Source organism: Cynara cardunculus (genome assembly GCF_001531365.2).
Source record: "Cynara cardunculus var. scolymus isolate 2C chromosome LG 10, CcrdV1, whole genome shotgun sequence".
Lineage (NCBI taxonomy): Eukaryota > Viridiplantae > Streptophyta > Magnoliopsida > Asterales > Asteraceae > Cynara > Cynara cardunculus.
The window spans coordinates 14,625,609-14,644,821 of NC_037537.1; the positions used below are offsets into that span (position 1 = coordinate 14,625,609).

The 19,213-nt window shown below is 37.9% G+C and overlaps 1 protein-coding gene and 1 non-coding gene across 2 annotated transcripts; both read left to right on the forward strand.

Annotated features, from left to right (window-relative positions):
* The first annotated feature begins 6,368 nt into the window (after positions 1-6,368).
* Positions 6,369-7,539, forward strand: LOC112520016. Its single transcript, XM_025128321.1, has 2 exons — positions 6,369-6,846; positions 6,917-7,539. The coding sequence occupies exons 1-2, from the start codon at positions 6,369-6,371 to the stop codon at positions 7,537-7,539; spliced, it is 1,101 nt and encodes a 366-aa protein (XP_024984089.1).
* Positions 7,540-9,912: 2,373 nt separating this feature from the next.
* Positions 9,913-9,986, forward strand: TRNAW-CCA. The gene has a single exon. It is a non-coding gene; the product is annotated as a tRNA-Trp (tRNA).
* Positions 9,987-19,213: the final 9,227 nt, after the last annotated feature.

Genomic DNA, 19,213 nt, shown 5'->3' on the forward strand with positions numbered 1-19,213 from the left:
AGAAGAAGAAGAAGAAGAAGAAGAAGAAGAAGAAGAAGAAGAAGAAGAAGAAGAAGAAGAAGAAGAAGAAGAAGAAGAAGAAGAAGAAGAAGAAGCTAACAGAGAGATTCTCATATCTCTGGAATCTTTGATTAGATTCCTCTTTAGAAGAAGAAGAAGAAGAAGAATAATCTGAAGAGATTAATGCTAGCAGAGAGATTTTCATATCTCTGGAATCTTTGATTAGATTCCTCTTTAATTGTCGAGACTGCTCGTGATTGTGCAGTATCATGTATAAAGAGCTAAGAGAGAGGTAGGACATATCGTTGGACAACTTGAGACACATAGAATATGTATCCTAGGATTCTGGTAAACAATCCAAAAACTTCGTCAAAGTTTCAGAGTTGGAATATTCTCTGTCAACCGTCTTCAAATCAATAAGAAGATAATTAAACCTTTGAAGTACTTCAGACAACGTTTCAGTCTTTCCACAGAGAAAGCATTCATATTGTCTTACTAAATTTATCTTCCTCAATTCTTGTACCTGAGAGATACCTTCATATTGAACACAGAGAGTGTCCCACATGGTTTTTAAGGTCCTAAGCTTCATCACAGAGTGATAGACCTCGTTAGGAAGGGACATATCTATTATAGATCTCGCACGAGTATCTATAGTTATCTTCTTCTTCTCTTCATCACTCCACTGATGAGGGAGCTTCGGAATCTACCGTTCAGGAATCGTGACAGTCGTAGCTATTTCAGGAACAACCGAAGATATAGCATATGGAACATAAGGTCCATTTTTTATATAATGTGGGATCACAGGATCCACACCTTCCAAGAAAAAAGACATCCGCTTTTTCCAGAGACTGAAGTTGTCTCTAATAAATCGGGGAGGTTTGGCAAGGGAGCCATTATCTTGAAAGTTTGTGCTTGTATTTTGCAAAGCCATTTGAAAAGCAATAAATTGTCTAGAGAAAGACAGATAATAAAATGCAGATAAACAACTAAACAAGACAAGAAGAAAACACCGCTTTGATACCACTTGTTGGTCCCAGCCGGGTCTACAAGAGTTTTAGACGAACAGTTTGTAGAAGGTGGGGGATGATTACAAACACAGAAAACTTTCGTATTTAAAAATATATATTGATAGAGAAAGATCAATACAGATTGTTGCAGATTGTTTGAGGAAATAGACAAGGTAAAGATAACCTATCTAAAACAATCTAAGTTTACACACAGATATACTTAGCAAAATAGAAAAGATTTACTTAAAAGATAAAGACAGAAAGATGTTCTTCTTGGGTAAGAACTTTAGAATTCTTAAGAGGGGTTCTAACTTGCTTGAAGATAATCGTAAGTGTTCTTTTTAGGTGTGTGCGTATATGCGTGTGTTCTCTGCATGGAGAGAGCACTCATCTATTTATACCCATTGCATTAAATGCAAATCAGAAGGGTTTGAACATGCGTCAAGCTTTAAGAGGAAAGCTTGTCCTTTGCTACAGTGAATAGCACAATTGTCTATTCATGAACAGACATCCTTTCGTGGAGTTGGTGGGCACTAGAGTCGACTCGTCGGCTTCATGCTGTAATATACTCTAAAAAGGGTATGGGTTTGTCCTTTGTGTGTGGATAGACAAGACAAAAACAATCTTGCACAACAAGCTTCATTTAATCTATGAATGCTGGAATGACACTGGAGGTCTCTTCAGCATTCGTTGAGGCTTGAGCAGTCTGCACACATATGTTGACCAGGTTGTAATTACTGAATACCGCTTCAGATCATGAACGCGCTTAGTCACTAATCTTCATTTTTAGTCTTCGACATTCACTGAAGATTCTTTGGTGTGAGTTTTGTCTTCTTGAAGTATTGTTGTCGTTGTAGTATTTACGTTGAATGTTTCAGCGATCACTAAACAGACTCAGTGATGATCGCTGGAACTGAAAGAATACAAACATAATACTTCAAAAGGTAAATGGTATTTATTTATAGGGAGGGGGAGACCCCTCCAAATCAAGGTAAAACACTAAACGCTAAAAGCAAGTCAAATACGCGCTCGGGTGGGGGCGAACCACATCCACCAGAATATCCAAGGCACCCCGAGGGGAAAGAAGGAGGAAGACAGAGAAGAAGAAAGAAGAGGAGGAGAGGGAGAAAGCAAAGAAGAAGAGGAAGGAAAGAAAGAAAGGAGGGGAAAGAGAGAAAGAGAAAGAGAAAGAGAGAGAAAGAGAGAGAGAGGCAGAGAAAGAGAAAGAAACCAACCACAAGGGAATGGCCCAGCCAAGCCAAGACCGAGAAGCAACGGGGGAAAGGTAAAAGGGATTATCATCAAATCAATGAGAGAGAGGATCAACAAATATATTAAAGGTGGAAAAATGTTAGGAATAAGCATGTCATCTTTTGTGAGTTCCTTGCCAGGAAGATTGAGATGCAGTTTGAGGTACAACATTTCTTTGTTGAAATTAGTCACTTTCTTGTAATCGAGTGGGTTTTGTTACTATCTTTTATTTAAGTTCATCTATAAATGTAGTTCTTTAGTGCTTAAGTTCAACTTCTTTGAATGTTTTTCAGCGTTAAAGTTGTTGGTGCTTCAAACCTCCTTTGCATTTGGTTGATTTTGGTCCATTTAGGTCAAATTTGGGAATTGGGGGATTTTACATATTTTAATGAAACAAGTGTGGGGAATGGTTGTAAATACTTAAGGAATATTTATTTCAATGTATTGAGGAATTTGGAACTCAAAACTCTGATGTTCTTATGTTCGAGATTTTGTGATAAAATGGGATTTTGCCTACTTAATGAGATTTTGTATACAAGTGTTTCTATATATATATATATATATATATATATATATATATGTCTAGTTAGCAATAAATCCATAAGCATAGAAGTCGGTTCTTATGAAATGTGAAGAAGTGAAACTCTTCTTTAGAAACTGAAAATAAGCATTGTAATTATTATGTAATTTCCAGTTCATTCCTTTATTGTAACTCGAAAATATGCATTGTGATTATTATGTAATTTCCGAGTGAACAAGCTTATTATTATAATTCACTACTAGACTGGATTTGGTTGATATCTATAGCTTTATGCCTATAAGTGATGTTCTAATATCATTAGTATGTGGCTTACTTATGTGTTCCGTCACAATGAATGGTAATCGGGTCTCCCCCATCATCTTTGGAGGTTTTATGCCCCTCCAAGGGTGAGTGTGAGTAAGTTGTTCAAATAACCCGATTAAAATGACATTTTTCCATTTTAATGTTCAATAGCTTTATTCAATAATTGTTTGTTCTCACTAGGCGTTAAGTCTAACACTTTTTCTTAAATGACATATATTAGGTTCTCTTAGCAGTAGGGCTCCTAAGTCTTAAGCGGAGTGATTGTTGCCAATAGTTGCACTTTTGGTGAATTGACGTTACTTATATGTTGAAAGGAATTCTTTTGGAAAGAATATAGAGACATCTGTCTATAATCTAAACTTAGAATAGTTTAGAAAAATAAACATCGGTTTTAATATGAAATCAAATTCGACTTTTAACATCTTAATAGTATTTTTGGAGTTTTTGGTAAAAGAACAAAATATATGGGGTACCTTCCAGATATTAATTGTAAGACTGATAATTATGAGTAGAAACTCATAATCAAGATAAGCATTTGAATTTAGTTATAATAATTATAAATTAAGATAAACATTTGAATAACTAAATTGTATTGCAAACGTATGATGCAAGTCATTTTTCAGCGGTAGCGAACAAAACAACCGCCAGACAACAGCGACTAATTTCCGAGCTTTCGTGCTGATAACGTGTTTAAAGAAAAACAAATAGAATGCCAGTAAATAGAGAAAATGAATATGTAATTCTCATTAAATAAAACCCCCTTAAATAGGGATAAGTTACAAGTAGATACTCACGAGAGATATTGGTTTTAATTTAGCTCTAGTATGTTTATCTCTATCTATATCGTCATATCCTTTAGACGATGACACACTTATCTTATAACAAACTAATAAATAACAATTGATATTAATCAAAGATGTAATTGAAAGAAAGTAGCATAAAACTCCTAAATTTTATTGAAACGTTATTTCAAGTAGTATTGTAGTAAGTTAGTTTATAAACTAGTTTTTAACCATTCAAACAAGACTTTTGAAGTAAGTTAAACAAATTAATCTACCTTATATTCATCAAACATAACATTTATACCGACTTCGAGGCACTAAATCAAATGGTGAAAACCTATATATCATCAATTTTAAACTGGGTTTTCAACATCATGTTGATTGAAATCCAACTCTCAGAGTAAATGATCAACCATCATTGATCAAATGGTCAACCATCATTGATCGATATTTAGGGGGGTTGTTCAAGATCATGTATTTAAGGTTTATTTAAAGGGAAAATCACCAAACTAACCACTTTATACAACCATCTCTAACAAAATAACCATTTTTAGTAGGACTTGCCAAAATACCCACCCAAATCGCCCTTGGGGGCGAGCCACGTCATCCCATCGCCCCCCGGGGCCGATCCGGCCATTATGTATTTTATTTTTATTTTTTTTGTAATACAAATTTCACTATAAATACCAACCTCCTACTTTATAATTTTTCACACCTCCTCTTTCATTTCTCTTCTCATATATTCTACTCTCACAACCCTTAATCCTTCAACACAATAAACCATCACAACTCTTAACCCATTAAACACAATCAACCATCACAAAACATGAAATCATGTCAAAGTGATGATGTTTTTGTGTATCTTCGAAGTGGCGGTTTATTCCAAGAGATAAATGGTGTATTAGAGTACCTTCCGATAAGCTCCCCCACATGTGCAATACGTTTGTCTTCGCCAATAAAGTATTCTAGGGTCGTCAAACGTGTGACGAAAAAGTTAAGTTTACATGGTCGTTACAGTTTATTTTTTAAAACGAATACGATGTATCAGTTCATGGACGACGATGATGTGGTAATCTTCTACAACGCCATTCGTCAAACTTTACCAGAAATGTTGACACTAGTTGTGGTCGACGATGGAGATTATGGAGGAAATCTATTAAGTGCAAACCCGGGCAGTCCAAACACTTTTTACCCCGGTGTTGTAAGCTGTGGAAATCCAAGCACACTTTTCCCCGACCTTAGCGGTGCAAACCCATATGGTCCAAGCACACTCTTGTGCTCCTTGAGTAAATCAAAGCACTTTCTTCCCTAGTGGTGGCTATGGTGAAAATCCAAGCACCTTCTTCCCTTATGATGCCGCTAGAAATTCATATTTTGAACAAAAAGTTACCGTTGACCCTGACAATTATTTTGTTTAAGATTTGAACATGCCTCCGATGTAGTCTCCCAACCCGTACCCGATCCTGTCTCCCAAACAGTCAAAACCATTATGGGAGGTAGATATGGCCGAAGATGTTTCTGTTGATGCCGAAATTTTGAACATACCCGAAGACAACGATAACTCCGATTCTGAAGAAATCCAGCCGGTAAGGAATAGTTTTTGGGTATGCCCGACCCAACACCTTGTCCAGACCCAGTTGTCAAAAGTAGACAGGGAAACATTTCCTACCAGCCTACATCCCATGTCAAAGTTCTCCAAACCTTTGACTAGAAGGAAGCACTGAAGCTCGCAGTGGGATTAAAGTGCGTTCATGAAAACTTTCAGATGAAGGTAAAAAATCATCCAAACACCAGTACGAGGTGGTGTGTCACTCAGATTCGGGTTGTGATTGGCATTTAATGGTTGTCTCCATCGATGGTACCAGTATGTTTCAGGTATGGAAGCTCCACGATGAACACACATGTTCAAGGTCCCAAGCGCACCCAAACCACCGTAATACGAATAAATAGGTTTTGGGTCATATATTCGCAGGGAGTTTAAAGGATTGTAGGAGAGTGTACCATGGTAAAGAAATCATGGAAGATATGAACCAACGGTTCAATATTAGCATCTACTACAACCAAGCATGGCGAGCAAAGATGTATGCCTTGCAACTGTTGAGGGGGACCCCTGAATCATCGTTTAACCTACTCCCAGTTTATTGTCACAATCTGAAGCTAGCAAATCCGGGGACTGTGACAAAGATCGCTGTTAATGGACTTGGATGATTTGACATGTTGTTTGTCGCACTCGGTTGTTCGGTAATAATTTTTGTCATATTTTTTAATTATTGTCATAACTTTGTATTCTGAAATTTATATTTTTAATCTCGTTCAGCTGTAGATTCGATCATTTCTAGGACACATGAGAATGCTTTTTATAATGGACGGTGCCCATCTGAAGGGGCCATACGTTGGCACCATGTTCTTAGTGGTCGGCATGGATGGAAATAATAGGATCGTACCCATTGCAATAAGAGTGGGGAAGACATAAAGTGGCCCGCCATGGACATGGTTTTACGTAAGCTAAGGCATTGTATCAGTGATGTGCCCAATTTAGCCTTCGTAACCGATAGGGCTGCCTCTATCGACCTGGCTATACGAACAGTATTTCCTAACGCGCACCACGGACTTTGTTGTCAGCATCTGAGCCAGAACCTCCGCCTAACCTCCACTAAAGAGAAAGGGAAACGATGGATATTCTGGGAGGCATGCAAAGCTTACAGGTTGTCGGACTTTGAAGCTACTATGGATTTGATGCGACATAGTCTACCTAGAGCCGCTCAATATCTTGAGGAAGTTGGCTATGGTAGATGGGCACGATCGCACTTCCTTGGATTACATTACAGTGCAATGACTTCCAATAGTGCTAAGTCTATCAACTCAGTAACACGGTTTGCACGCTATCTTCCGATAACAATGTTAGTTGAATTTTATCGGGCGACATTGCAACAATGGTATTTCATACGTCGGCATAACGAAGGTAAATTCAACCATCCTTTCACTATATATTTGATTATGTAACATATGCTAATGATATCAAATATTTACAGTGCAAATGATGAATGCAGTGACTCATTGGACAGAGGCCAAATTAGAAAAAAGAATACATAGGAGGGTAAATTGGAAGGTATATCCCATCAGCGATTTGTTGTTTGAAGTTGACGACATGTATAAGAAAGGAACGTGTGATTTGCATGCTAAGAYTTGTACATGCATGCAATGGCAACTTTCTGGAATAGCTTGCGGTCATGTGATATCTGTTGCTCGATGTTTAGATATTCAAGACTGCAGTCAATTCTATTCTGTTTGGTTCAATTCCGACTCTTATCATGCAACATACGAGGAGGAAGTCATTCCCCTTCCACCAGAAGCTGAATATGTGTTGCCCAACGAACGTATGACCATCATACCCCCTCCCTTGGACATACAAAACTCAGGCAGGCCACGTAACCGCGATCTTATCCTGTCACGATACGATGAACCAATAGTGAAAACTTGCAGTCGATGCGGCCAGAGTGGACATTTTCGATATAATTGCCCGAGTCCGATGCCAGCTCCTAGGCCGACGCACAGAAGTTCAAGTAGTCGTCGAAGATCAGTTAGTCGTCCAAGCGATTGTGGTCCGTTTGATCCTGATATTACACAAGACTATGTATTTGATTTTAAAGTGTAGCTTTGTTGTTTTAATAGGAAATGGCAGTTTGATTGAGAAATGCATGAACATTAACCATCAATACATAGACGAATCAACTGAAACAACAAAATTTAGACGTAACATTAAAAAGAAAAACATCAACGATAACAAAAACATTAATACATAACATTCATGTTAGTTTCCTTTTGGGTAAAGTTGTTTGCAAGATTCAATCCAGTACTGTTTTTCATTGCTCATTTCTTGCATTACGGGGTACCCATTCGCGATGTCCTTCATAATTTTTTCCTCAGCTCGAATCTCTTTTTGCAATTGCTTGATAGCTTTTTTCTTCTTATCAATCGCTTCTTCGTGTTTATTTTGTCTCTCCCTGTTAGCCCACCAATCATCGGTGATCTTCTTAATCTCTGCTTCGGCCTTTTCAATCGAAGCCTTCATCCTGGTAGGCATTATTTGAGAAGACGATGGGTTTGCAACCATTTCTTTCAATAAGTGGACAAGTACTTGTATCGGATTTGATATGAAGTTGTGATATATGATTTCACAAGGCATCCCTTTTATACACTATCGACTCTTACGATTTAATAAAGTTGGTCAAATAGCTGGCATGGTGTTGTCAAATCCGTTCATGAACCTGGCATGACTTGGTAAATTGTCCCTCACATAAACTTATAAGATTCGTCCTGAAACCCTGACCCGTGAACCAACCAATGCACTGTCGCAGCCTATGAGATAATAGCTGGCATGGTGTTGTCAAATCCGGTCATGAACCTGGCATGACTTGTTAAATCGTCCCTGACATTAATCATTAGTAAAGCTTACAAGATTCATCTTGGAAAACCCTGACCTATAACCTTACTAATGTACTATCACCCCCACTTTTTGCCTCGATTTTGGTGAATCTACCCTCAGGGGCGATCCACGTCACCCGGGGGCGATCCAATTTTTTTTCAATTATGGACTTGTTTTACTGTTTAGTATGTTGAAGTATGTTTATATCATGTAAATTTAACGAATCATGGAAGCTGGATCATAAATTTAGTCGGTAATTCTAACATTGAATTTTACCGACAATGCAACCCCCGTACTTTGACAGTGTATAACTCACAAACCGTAAATCAGAATAAGCCCGTATTTTGCAGTTATAAATCTTATTGTATACTACAACTTCTATGAATGGTCGAAAATCCAATTATGACTCGAAGTGGGTCGACCTGGTCGGTTTTTTAGGCTGTTTGCACACTTTTCGTTATTAATATGCGGTTTTGTAAAATTCATATAAAATAGATGGATGATCCAAATGAGACGATTCCAATACTAATATAATCGTGTGGTACCACCCTACAACTTTGATTTAGAAAATATAATCTGGATTGGTCTCTGAGAAGGGAAAAATGCTTACAAAAATGCATAAAGTAAAAAATATATATTACAAAATGCAGTCACGAACCTGTCAGGACTTGTTAAATCGTCTATGAGTTGTTAAATCGTCGCTGACATAAAGCTTACAAGATTCATCCTGAAACCCTGACCCATAACTCTACCAATGTACTATCGCCCCCCCCCCCCTTTTGTCTCGACTTTGGTGACTCTACCCTCAGGGGCGATTCCTATTTTAAATTTTTTTCACATTATTTGGCAAAAAAAAATATAAGCTTCTTTTTTGGTGTCAAATGTTCCTATTTAATGGGTTGACGTTAGAAGACATATTATTGGCTACATTTTCCTGTTTTCTTTATAACAATGGACGGAAGCTCGTCCAGTTCTAATTTTAAACGTCCAACGACAAATGAGGAGTGGGAGAGGCTGGGAGAAGAATGGTGGAGAAGTCAACTACCACAAAAATGCCCGATGATTTGAGAGAGGCTATCAAGGACTACCAACTTAAATTGGATATACTACATGAACAACGTGCGGACCTTGGTTCAAAAAAGGAGAAGATTGAACATGAGATGAACGAGTGGACGAGATGGATTGCTTATGTGAAACAACAGATAAAGCAACAACAGTGCTGGATTGCTGATACAGGAAAGAAAATCAAAGAGGCGGAGAACCTGAACCACAATGCATAGTTCGATCTTGTATGCGGGGAGACTGGAAAAAACATTAGGTGGAATGAAGAGGACATTGAAAAAAACACAAAAGGAATAGAAAGAATTAAATTACTCTATCCGCATGATAAAATTTAGTAGTATCGGGTAAAATACTTATTGTTGTCAAAGTTCCTGGTTCGATCTTTTAAAAAGTATTGTACTGAAATGATGATGATGTGACAATTGAGATCGATTGAAATCGATTCGGACATACATCATTTTCATTTTATGAGACTATATGCATGTTTAGTATTGGGGGTACAAAAAGAATCCTTTTCTTTTTAGTCGTATCTACTAGAAAGCGTTCTTAGTTCAGTTCGGTAGAACGTGGGTCTCCAAAACCTGATGTCGTAGGTTCAAATCCTACAGAGCGTGATTCTGTTCTTSTTAGGTCTAATTAGAATTCAATAACTTCATTCAAAAATGATGATGATGTGACAAGTCCCATTATGTTTTCCCTATAAATAACCTTGCTTTCCATTACAAACCCACTCCACCATCAATTATTCACTGCCTCTCAACTCAGTAGATAAAAAATGGTAAGGCATTGCAACTGTGACACTGATACAATCATCAGAACGTCATGGACCGATCACAACCCAGTCCGTCGATTCTCTTTTTGTTCATTACATATGAGTGTTTGCGTATATATGACTTTCGTATATAACAACTGGTTATTTATATATATATATATATATATATATATGTATTCGTTACTTTTTTGTAGGGCAGAAACTGTGGATTTATTGATTGGCTAGATCCACCCATGTGTCCAAGATCCGCGCTAATTATTCCAGGGTTATTAAGATTGAAAAATAATCTTGAAGCGTCACTTTTTCTAATAGGAATTGGGGGAGGAACTTCTTCAGCACAAGGGTGATTCTAATGATTTGTTCCTTGAACATTTGCGGCAGACAAGTATCGTATATGGTCAAACGTCATGACCTCAATTCGAGATCCCCGGTCACCCAATGAGCATTCGGTGTGTTAATTGGGATGAATACCTGGAAAAATAAGTTGTGAATAAGAATTGATAAATAAAATATTTTCTGTACGAAAAATAATTGTTGCGTGATTCTACCGACCCGGTCGACGTTTCGCCATGACGGAAATGGCTCGCATGTACCATCGCTGAACACCTTCTGTTCCGCAGGCCCAATCTAACAACCCTCAATTTCCACGTACAGATAATCCATATACACATACTCATATACAAAATATAGTATTGTTTACAAAATACGGACTAACAAAAACTTTCTTCAATACATTTGTGAACAACTAAATTTCATCATTTCTATACTTTTCCCTTGCCTTTGTCCTGCGAGGTGTGTTGACCTGCAAAACCGGTTAATCCAACAACTGAGCATTAGACCCAAAATGGTCTAGTGAGTGTATGAATATCATACAATAACATACTTTCCAAACTAGCAGTTTAGAATCAAACCTGTACAGACATAAACATTTTATCTATATTTATATAGATTCATTTCCTCTCGCGGTTACATCGTCATTTCATCTCTCTCGCGGTTACACCGCCATTACATCTCTCTCGCAGTTATACCGCCATTACATCTCTCCCACGGTTACACCGCCATTACATCTCTCTCTCTCTCTCGCGGTTACACCGCCATTACCTCTCTCTCACAGTTACCGCCATTACATCTTTCTCGTGGTTACACCGCCATTACATCTCTCTTGCGGTTACACCGTCATTACATCTCTTTCTCACGGTTACACCGCCATTATATCTCTCTCGCGGTTACACCACCATTACTTCTCTCGCGGTTACACCGCCATTACATCTCTTTCTCGCAGTTACACCGCCATTACCAAAATAAGAACTTTAATTCAAAATAGAGTCTAATCAATCATCCACCGAATTTGAAATCCGAACAACACTACCCGAATATGGAATCCGGACAACTTAGCCAGATATGGAATCTGGTCAATCATTTTCCGGATATCTAATCCGGACAAGAAATGAAGATTGTTACCTCGAATAACACTTGAGCGGTTTAGGCATATTTGGACATCTCATGGCCGATTTAAGGAAAGTCTGGTTGCCTCTTGGGCGGTTTAAGGAGAATCTGATTGCTTCTTAAGCAGTTTTAGGACAAATCCGATTGTCACTTAGGCGGTTTAGAATAAACCCCGGACACCTCTTGTCCGGTTTAAGGAATACCCCGGACATCTCTTGTCCGGTTTAAGGATAATCCGTATAATATTGAATGTAATTCATTGTAAACCAGTTATAATAGCAATTGAATTGTATATAAATAATCTGATACTCCAAAGCATTTAACACTCACCTTAAACAAGAATCCTGGTTGAAGTTTTTATCACTTTTTCTGCCGAAGAAGGAAAGACAATATAAAGAGAATAATACTCAGTGAACCAACCCTTTTTTCCTTCATCCAACTTACTATAAATAGTAAGTGGTACTCCTTGGGGGCGGCGCCTAAAGAGTCGACTCCCTTCCCCTCTCCCAATAATTTATTTAAAGCACAATCTTTCATCCACCTTAATTTCGGGTAACGGCACTGCCACATGAGGACTTATTAGACACTTCCTTAAATTTGACACATGAAATGCGTCATGGATTCCACTTAACTCTAAAGAAAGTTCTAGCTTGTAAGCCACTTCCCCAACCCTTCCAATAATAGGGAATGGTCCAACATACCTTGGACTTAACTTCCCCTTTTTTCCAAAGCGTACCCTTCTTTTCGATGGTGATACCTTTAACATCACTCTATCACCCACTTGAAATTCGATCAGTTTCCAACTTTATCTACGTAACTTCTTTGTCTATCTTGTGCCACTTTCATCCGTTCCCGTATCAAGCCAATTTTATTTGCAGTTTGCTGAACTAATTCAGGCCCAGCTAACTGTTTTTCACCTATTTCATTCCAACACAAAGGAGTTCGACATTTGCATCCATACAGAACCTCGAAAGGTGTTGCCTGAATACTCGAATGGTAGCTATTATTGTATGCAAATTCTACCAGAGCCAGATGACTATCCCATGATCCTCAGAAATCAATGACACAAGCTCTCAGCATATCTTCTAATGTTTGGATAATTCGTTCATTTTGTCCATGTGTTTGAGGGTGATAAGTTGTACTTAGCCTAATTTGCGAACCCATTTCTCTTTGGAAGCTTTTCCAAAACATAGAAGTGAACCGACTATCTCTATCAGAAACAATTGATAGAGGAACACCATGACGTGTCACTACCTCATCAATGTATAGTTTTGCTAATCTCTCCATCGAATATGACTCTTTCATAGGTAAAAAATGTGCAGATTTGGATAACCGATCTACTATCACCCATATAGCATCATAACCTTTTGATGTTCTCAGCAATTTGGTTATGAAATCCATAGTGATATGATCCCACTTCTACACTGGAATTTCTAAAGATTGCAACTTACCATAAGGACATTGGTGTTCAACCTTTACCTGAAGACATGTTAGGCAACGCTCAATATGCTTAGCTATATCCTTCTTCGTACCTAGCCACCAATAATGTTGCTTCAAATCCCGATACATTTTATTTGTACCCGGATGAATTGTAAAACGTGACTTATGAGCCTCACCCATAATACGATTCCTGAGATCACCATAGCATGGTACCCAAATTCTGTTGTGGAATTTTCAGAATTCTCTGTCATTTCTTACCAGATTAGATATTAATCCACCCAATCATTCTTGTTTAATCATATCTTCCTTCATGGCCTCATGTTGAAACTTTCGTAATTTTTCTTGAATACTTGGTAACAACTCAATCCGTAGAGCTAAATCTTTGATAGTTCCACTCTTCTCTTGTCGGCTTAATGCATCGGCCACTTCGTTTGCTTTTCCTGGGTGATACAAAATTTCACTATCATAATCACTAACCAATTCCAACCATCGTCTCTGACGCATATTCAGTTCTTTCTGATGGAATAGATATTGCAAGCTTTTATGATCTGTGAAGATTTAACATTTCGTTCCATATAGGTAGTGCCTCCATATCTTCAAAGCAAATACTACTGCTGCCAATTCCATATCATGAGTAGGGTACTGCCTTTCATGATCTTTTAACTGTCTGGATGCATAAGCTATTACCTTTCCACATTGCATCAGTACACAACCCAAACCCATCTTTGACGCGTCACTATATACCACAAAATCTTCCATTCTATCTGGCAAAGATAGAATTGGTGCACTGCATAACTTATCTTTTAACATCTGAAAGGCTTGAGCTTACGTTTCACTCCACTCATATTTCACATTCTTCTTGGTCAGCTTTGTTAATGGAGTAGCTATATGAGGAAAAATCCTGTATAAACTTACGATAATACCCAGCCAATCAAAGAGTACTTCTGATTTTAGTTGGAGTCTTTGGGGCTTCCCATTTTTCAATGGCTTTAATCTTCAAAGGATCCACTTTAATGCCTTCTTTTGAGATAACATGCCCCAAAAACTGAACTTCTCGCAGCCAGAATTCACACTTTGACATCTTAGCATATAATCTCTCTTGTTTCAGTAATTCCAAGAGTAATCTCAAATGATGAGCATGCTCTTCTTCCGATCGAGAATATATCAGAATATCATCAATGAAGACAATCACAAATTTATCAAGATAGGGACGACACACCCTATTCATCATGTCCATAAAAGTTGCAGGCGCATTTGTCAGTCCAAATGGCGTAACCAGAAATTCGTAATGACCATAACGTGTATGAAATGTTGTTTTCGACACATCTTCATTCCGAATCTTCAATTAATGATAACCGGACCGTAAATCAATTTTCAAAAAATAAGTAGCCCCAACCAATTGAACAAACAAATCATCAATTCTTGGACGAGGATACTTATTTTTGATTGTCAATTTATTTAGTTCCCGGTAATCAATGCACATCCTCATTGACCCATCCTTCTTCTTTACAAATAGCACCGGTGCACCCCATGGAGAAGTACTTGGTCGGGTTAAACCTTTATCCAACAATTCTTTCAATTGTGACATTAACTTCGTTAACTCAGAAGGAGCTAATATGTATGGTGCACGTGCAACGGGTGCTGCTCCAAGAAATAATTCAATTTGGAATTCAATCGTTCGATCTAGAGGTAAACTTATCAAATCTTCTGGGAATACCTCAGGAAATTCTCTTACGACTGGAATATCCTCCATCTTTCCCTTTTCTTTCTTCATATCAATAGCATATGCAAGAAAACTAACACATCCCTGATGTATTTTGTGACACCGTGTGCATGCCTTATCAGCAAACCTTGGAACTGGTCGATTCAGATTATTTATAAACCTTGGTCAACGGAAATCACTTATTATAGCTTCCCCCTTTCTTTTCTCTCCAACATTTTCTTGTGGTTGTCGGTTAATGTCTTGCTCCAGAATTTCAGCAGCATCAACTGCTGCTTGAAATGTGGTCGGATTCCTGGATATCACATATTTCCGGAGATTATATTCTAAACCCCATATATACTTTCTCACTTTACTGTTTTCCGATATAATATATGCTTCAGGGAACCGAGACTGTTCCATAAAGACTTCTGTGTACAGACGAACTGACATATTTCCTTGTTCCAGACGAAGGAAATCATCTTCTAATTTTCGTACTGCCGCTTCAGAACAATATTGCATTTTAAACTTAACCACAAATTCTTCCCACAGCATGGTTTTCAAAATGTTCGGATCTAAACTTGACAGAACTTCCCACCAGTACAAAGCACTTGATCTCAGACGGGATACAACAAACATGAATTTGTCCTCTTCTGCACTTTTACTAATTTACAGACTCAGCTCTATCTCTTTAAGCCAACACATGGCTTTAACAGGGTCACGCTCCCCAGAAAATTTAGGAGGTTTATAGGCAAGAAACATCTTGATATCTCCTCCTTTCTATACTGAGGACGAAGTAATGGGTACAGATGTACCAGTTACCGGGGTACTAGCTCTGGCTTCTTCTTGCTGCTCAGGTTCTCTTAAAATTTCTGGATTATTTGGAATCGAACGTCCCAACAAGTTCACCACACTTTCTTGGAACATTCCCAACTCTGCTGCCAATATTTCTTGGGTAATAAATCCAGGATCAGGAACATTGTGTCCATCCCTTGTTCTTCCTCTACCACGACCAGGTATTGAACTTTCTTGAGTCGATAATTCCTGTTCTTGTCTAATACCTCTACCTCTTCCTCGACCCCTGCTGCGACTTCGCGTTTCTATTGTCATAACATTTTCTGGGTCCTCTCCTTGAGTTACGTTTCTTCTTCTCCGACCTCTTCCATAACCGGTAGAGGTCCTTTCTGTAATATTCGGGTTTCAAGTTTTGATTTAAGATTTTGAAACAAATATATATGTGTATTAGAAATATGTAAAGTGTGTGTTAGTGTTGAGGTATGTGTATAAGGGATATATATATATTTTTTTAAAAAGGGGAGGGGAAGGTCGGCTGGATGCGCCGCCCACCACATTTCCTTAGTACTATATATAGAAGGTTTGAGTTAGATGAAAAAGTTTACACACTTTCTATAATAGGAAAGACTTCTTGGTGAATCATACGGATTGGCAGAAAAAGAAGAAGAGAATTCAAAGCTAGGATATTCAATTTTTAAGGTGAGTGTATATTGCTTTAAAGTATTGGTTATTACTTCTTTTACTGCTAGAATTTGCTTTTTATGAACTGCATTTCATAAATACTTGGTTAAGTTGTTAAACCGGACAAAGAGTGTCCGGAGTTCTCCTTAAACCAGTCAAGAGGTGACCGGATCTCATGTAAATCGGTCAAAGGTTGGATGATGTATTGTCCGGATTGTTTTAAATCGGTCAAAGGTTGGATGATGTATTGTCCGGATTGTTCTAAATCGGTTAAGTTGTGAGCGGGGTATTGTCCGGACTTGTTATCCAGACAAAGATATTGACTTGATACTAAGTGTTAACAGGACAAAGCTTATACAAGGTGTTGTTCGGATTGTTGACCGAAGATGATGTAAGCCTCTTGATATTCTAAGTGTTTGTCCAGATTTCATATCCGAACAAGGTTGACCGAACTTCAAATCCGGATAATGTGTTAGAATTTTTGATATATTCTTAGGAGAGAAATGAAATGGCGGTCTAACCGCGAGAGAGATGAAATGACGGTGTAACCGAGAGAGAGATGAAATGGCGGATAAAGGAAAGGGAAAAGTTTTATGTTGATGACATTTGTTTACTTATAAATGTAGTAAAGAAAGTTTTTTGTTAGTCCGTGTTTTGTAACAATACTATTTTTAGTATTATGAGTATATGTATGTGGATTATCTGTATATGGAAACTGGGGTTGTTACACTTTCTGATTTATTTGGATTATCTACCATTCTCAGTGTATGTCTCTTTCTGTACATTTAAACACATATGATCATTCACATAATCATAACATAATAACACGTTTATCCTCATGTCTATCCATAACTCAGATTATATCAATCATATATAATTTATCTTTCTCATAATAGGTTCAGCTATAACATATTCCCCATGTTCATAGTCCCAGTGAAACCTATTATCATAACTTCCACACCTTTAGTTTAAGTCTAAGTATTTCGCAAATACCCAGATCCCTTAAACTAAGGCTCTGATACCAACTGTAACAACCCTCAATTTCCACATACAGATAATCCATATACAAAATATAGTATTGTTTACTTCGTCCTCAGTACAAAAAGGAGGAGATATCAAAATGTTTCTTGCTTGTAAACCTCCCAAGTTTTCTAGTGAGTGTGATCCTGTTAAAGCCATGTGTTGGCTTAAGGAGATAGATCTGAGTCTGCAAATTAGTAAAAGTGCAGAAGAGGATAAAGTTATGTTTGCTGTGTCATTTCTGAGATCAAGTGCTTTGTAATGGTGGGAAGTCCTGTCCAGTTCAGATCGGAACATTTTGAAGACCATGTTGTGGGAAGAATTTGTGGTTAAGTTTAAAATGCAGTATTGTCCTGAAGTTGCAGTACGAAAATTGGAAGATAATTTTCTTCGTCTTGAGAAAGGAAACATGTCAGTCCGCCAGTATTCAGAAGTTTTCATGGAACAATCTAGGTTTGCTGAAGCCTATATAATATATGAAAACAGTAAAGTGAGAAAGTATATTTGAGGATTGGAGTCGAATCTTCGGAAGTATGTGATATCCAGGAATCCTACAACATTTCAGGCGGCAGTTGATGCTACTGAAATACTGGAACAAGATATTAACCGGCAACCACAAGAAAGGGTTGGAGAGAAAAGAAAAGAGGAAACTACAGTAACTGATTTTCGTAGACCAAGGTTTATGGAAATTTGAATCGACCAATTTCAAGGTTTGCAGATAAAGCGTGTATCCAATGTCATAAAATACATCAGGGAAATTGCAATACAAAATCTCGAGTATGTTTTAAATGTCAGGAACCAAAACATATAGCTCGAGATTGTCGGATGACACGAAGGTGTTTTACTTGTAATTCATCTCTACATGTAAATGCCGATTGTCCGCAAGCTAAAGGTCGAGGGTCTGGTTTTGTTGGAGGATGGGGATCTGGATATTCTGGGGGCCGAGGACCTGGTTATGTGCCAACAGGTCGGGGACAAATGGATAATCGTGTTAATACAAGTGGTAGAGGAGATATAAAACGTGGGGTGTCTGTAAGAGGGAGATCCTTTCAGATGACGAGAGGCGAGGCGGAAGAGCACCCTGAAGTTGTAACAGGTACATTCCTCGTTAATTCAGTATGTGCCAAAGTTTCATTTGATTCGGGTGCAAATCGTTCTTTTGTGTCACCATCATTTGTTAATTACGCACATTTAGAATCTAAGGCATTGAGTGAGGATCTAATTGTGGAAACAACAAATGATAGTGAAGTTTTGGTTAAGGAAAGAATTGATGAATGTTTTATAAGTATAGAAGGATGTGAGGTGCCTATACAGTTATTTCCTTTGCCTTTACGGGAATTTGATATAATTATAGGCATGGATTGGTTAGCTAAAAACCAAGCCAACATAGTCTGTAATGAAAAGATGATTCATATAGACTTACCCGAAAAAGGAAGAGTTGTGATTTATGGAGATCGACGGGATCGTTACTCTAGCCTAATTTCAATTCTAAAGGCTAGGAAGTATGTACAGAAGGGATGTGTTAGTTTTCTTGCATATGCTATAGATATGAAGAAAGAGAAGGGAAAGATGGAAGATATTCCAGTCGTAAGGGAATTTCCTGAAGTATTTCCAGAAGATTTGATAAGTCTACCTCCAGACCGAATGATAGAATTTCAGATCGAATTAATTCCTGGAGTAACACCTGTTGCGCGTGCACCATATAGATTAGCTCCTTCTGAGTTAAATGAGTTAATGTCTCAATTGAAAGAATTGTTGGCTAAAGGTTTTATCCGACCAAGTACTTCCCCGTGGGGTGCGCCGGTGCTTTTTGTGAAAAAGAAGGATGGATCAATGAGGATGTACATTGATTATCGGGAGTTGAATAAACTGACAATCAAAAATAAGTATCCTCTCCCAAGAATTGATGATTTGTTTGATCAATTGGTTGGRGCTACTTATTTTTCAAAGATTGATTTACGATCCGGTTATCATCAATTGAAGATTCG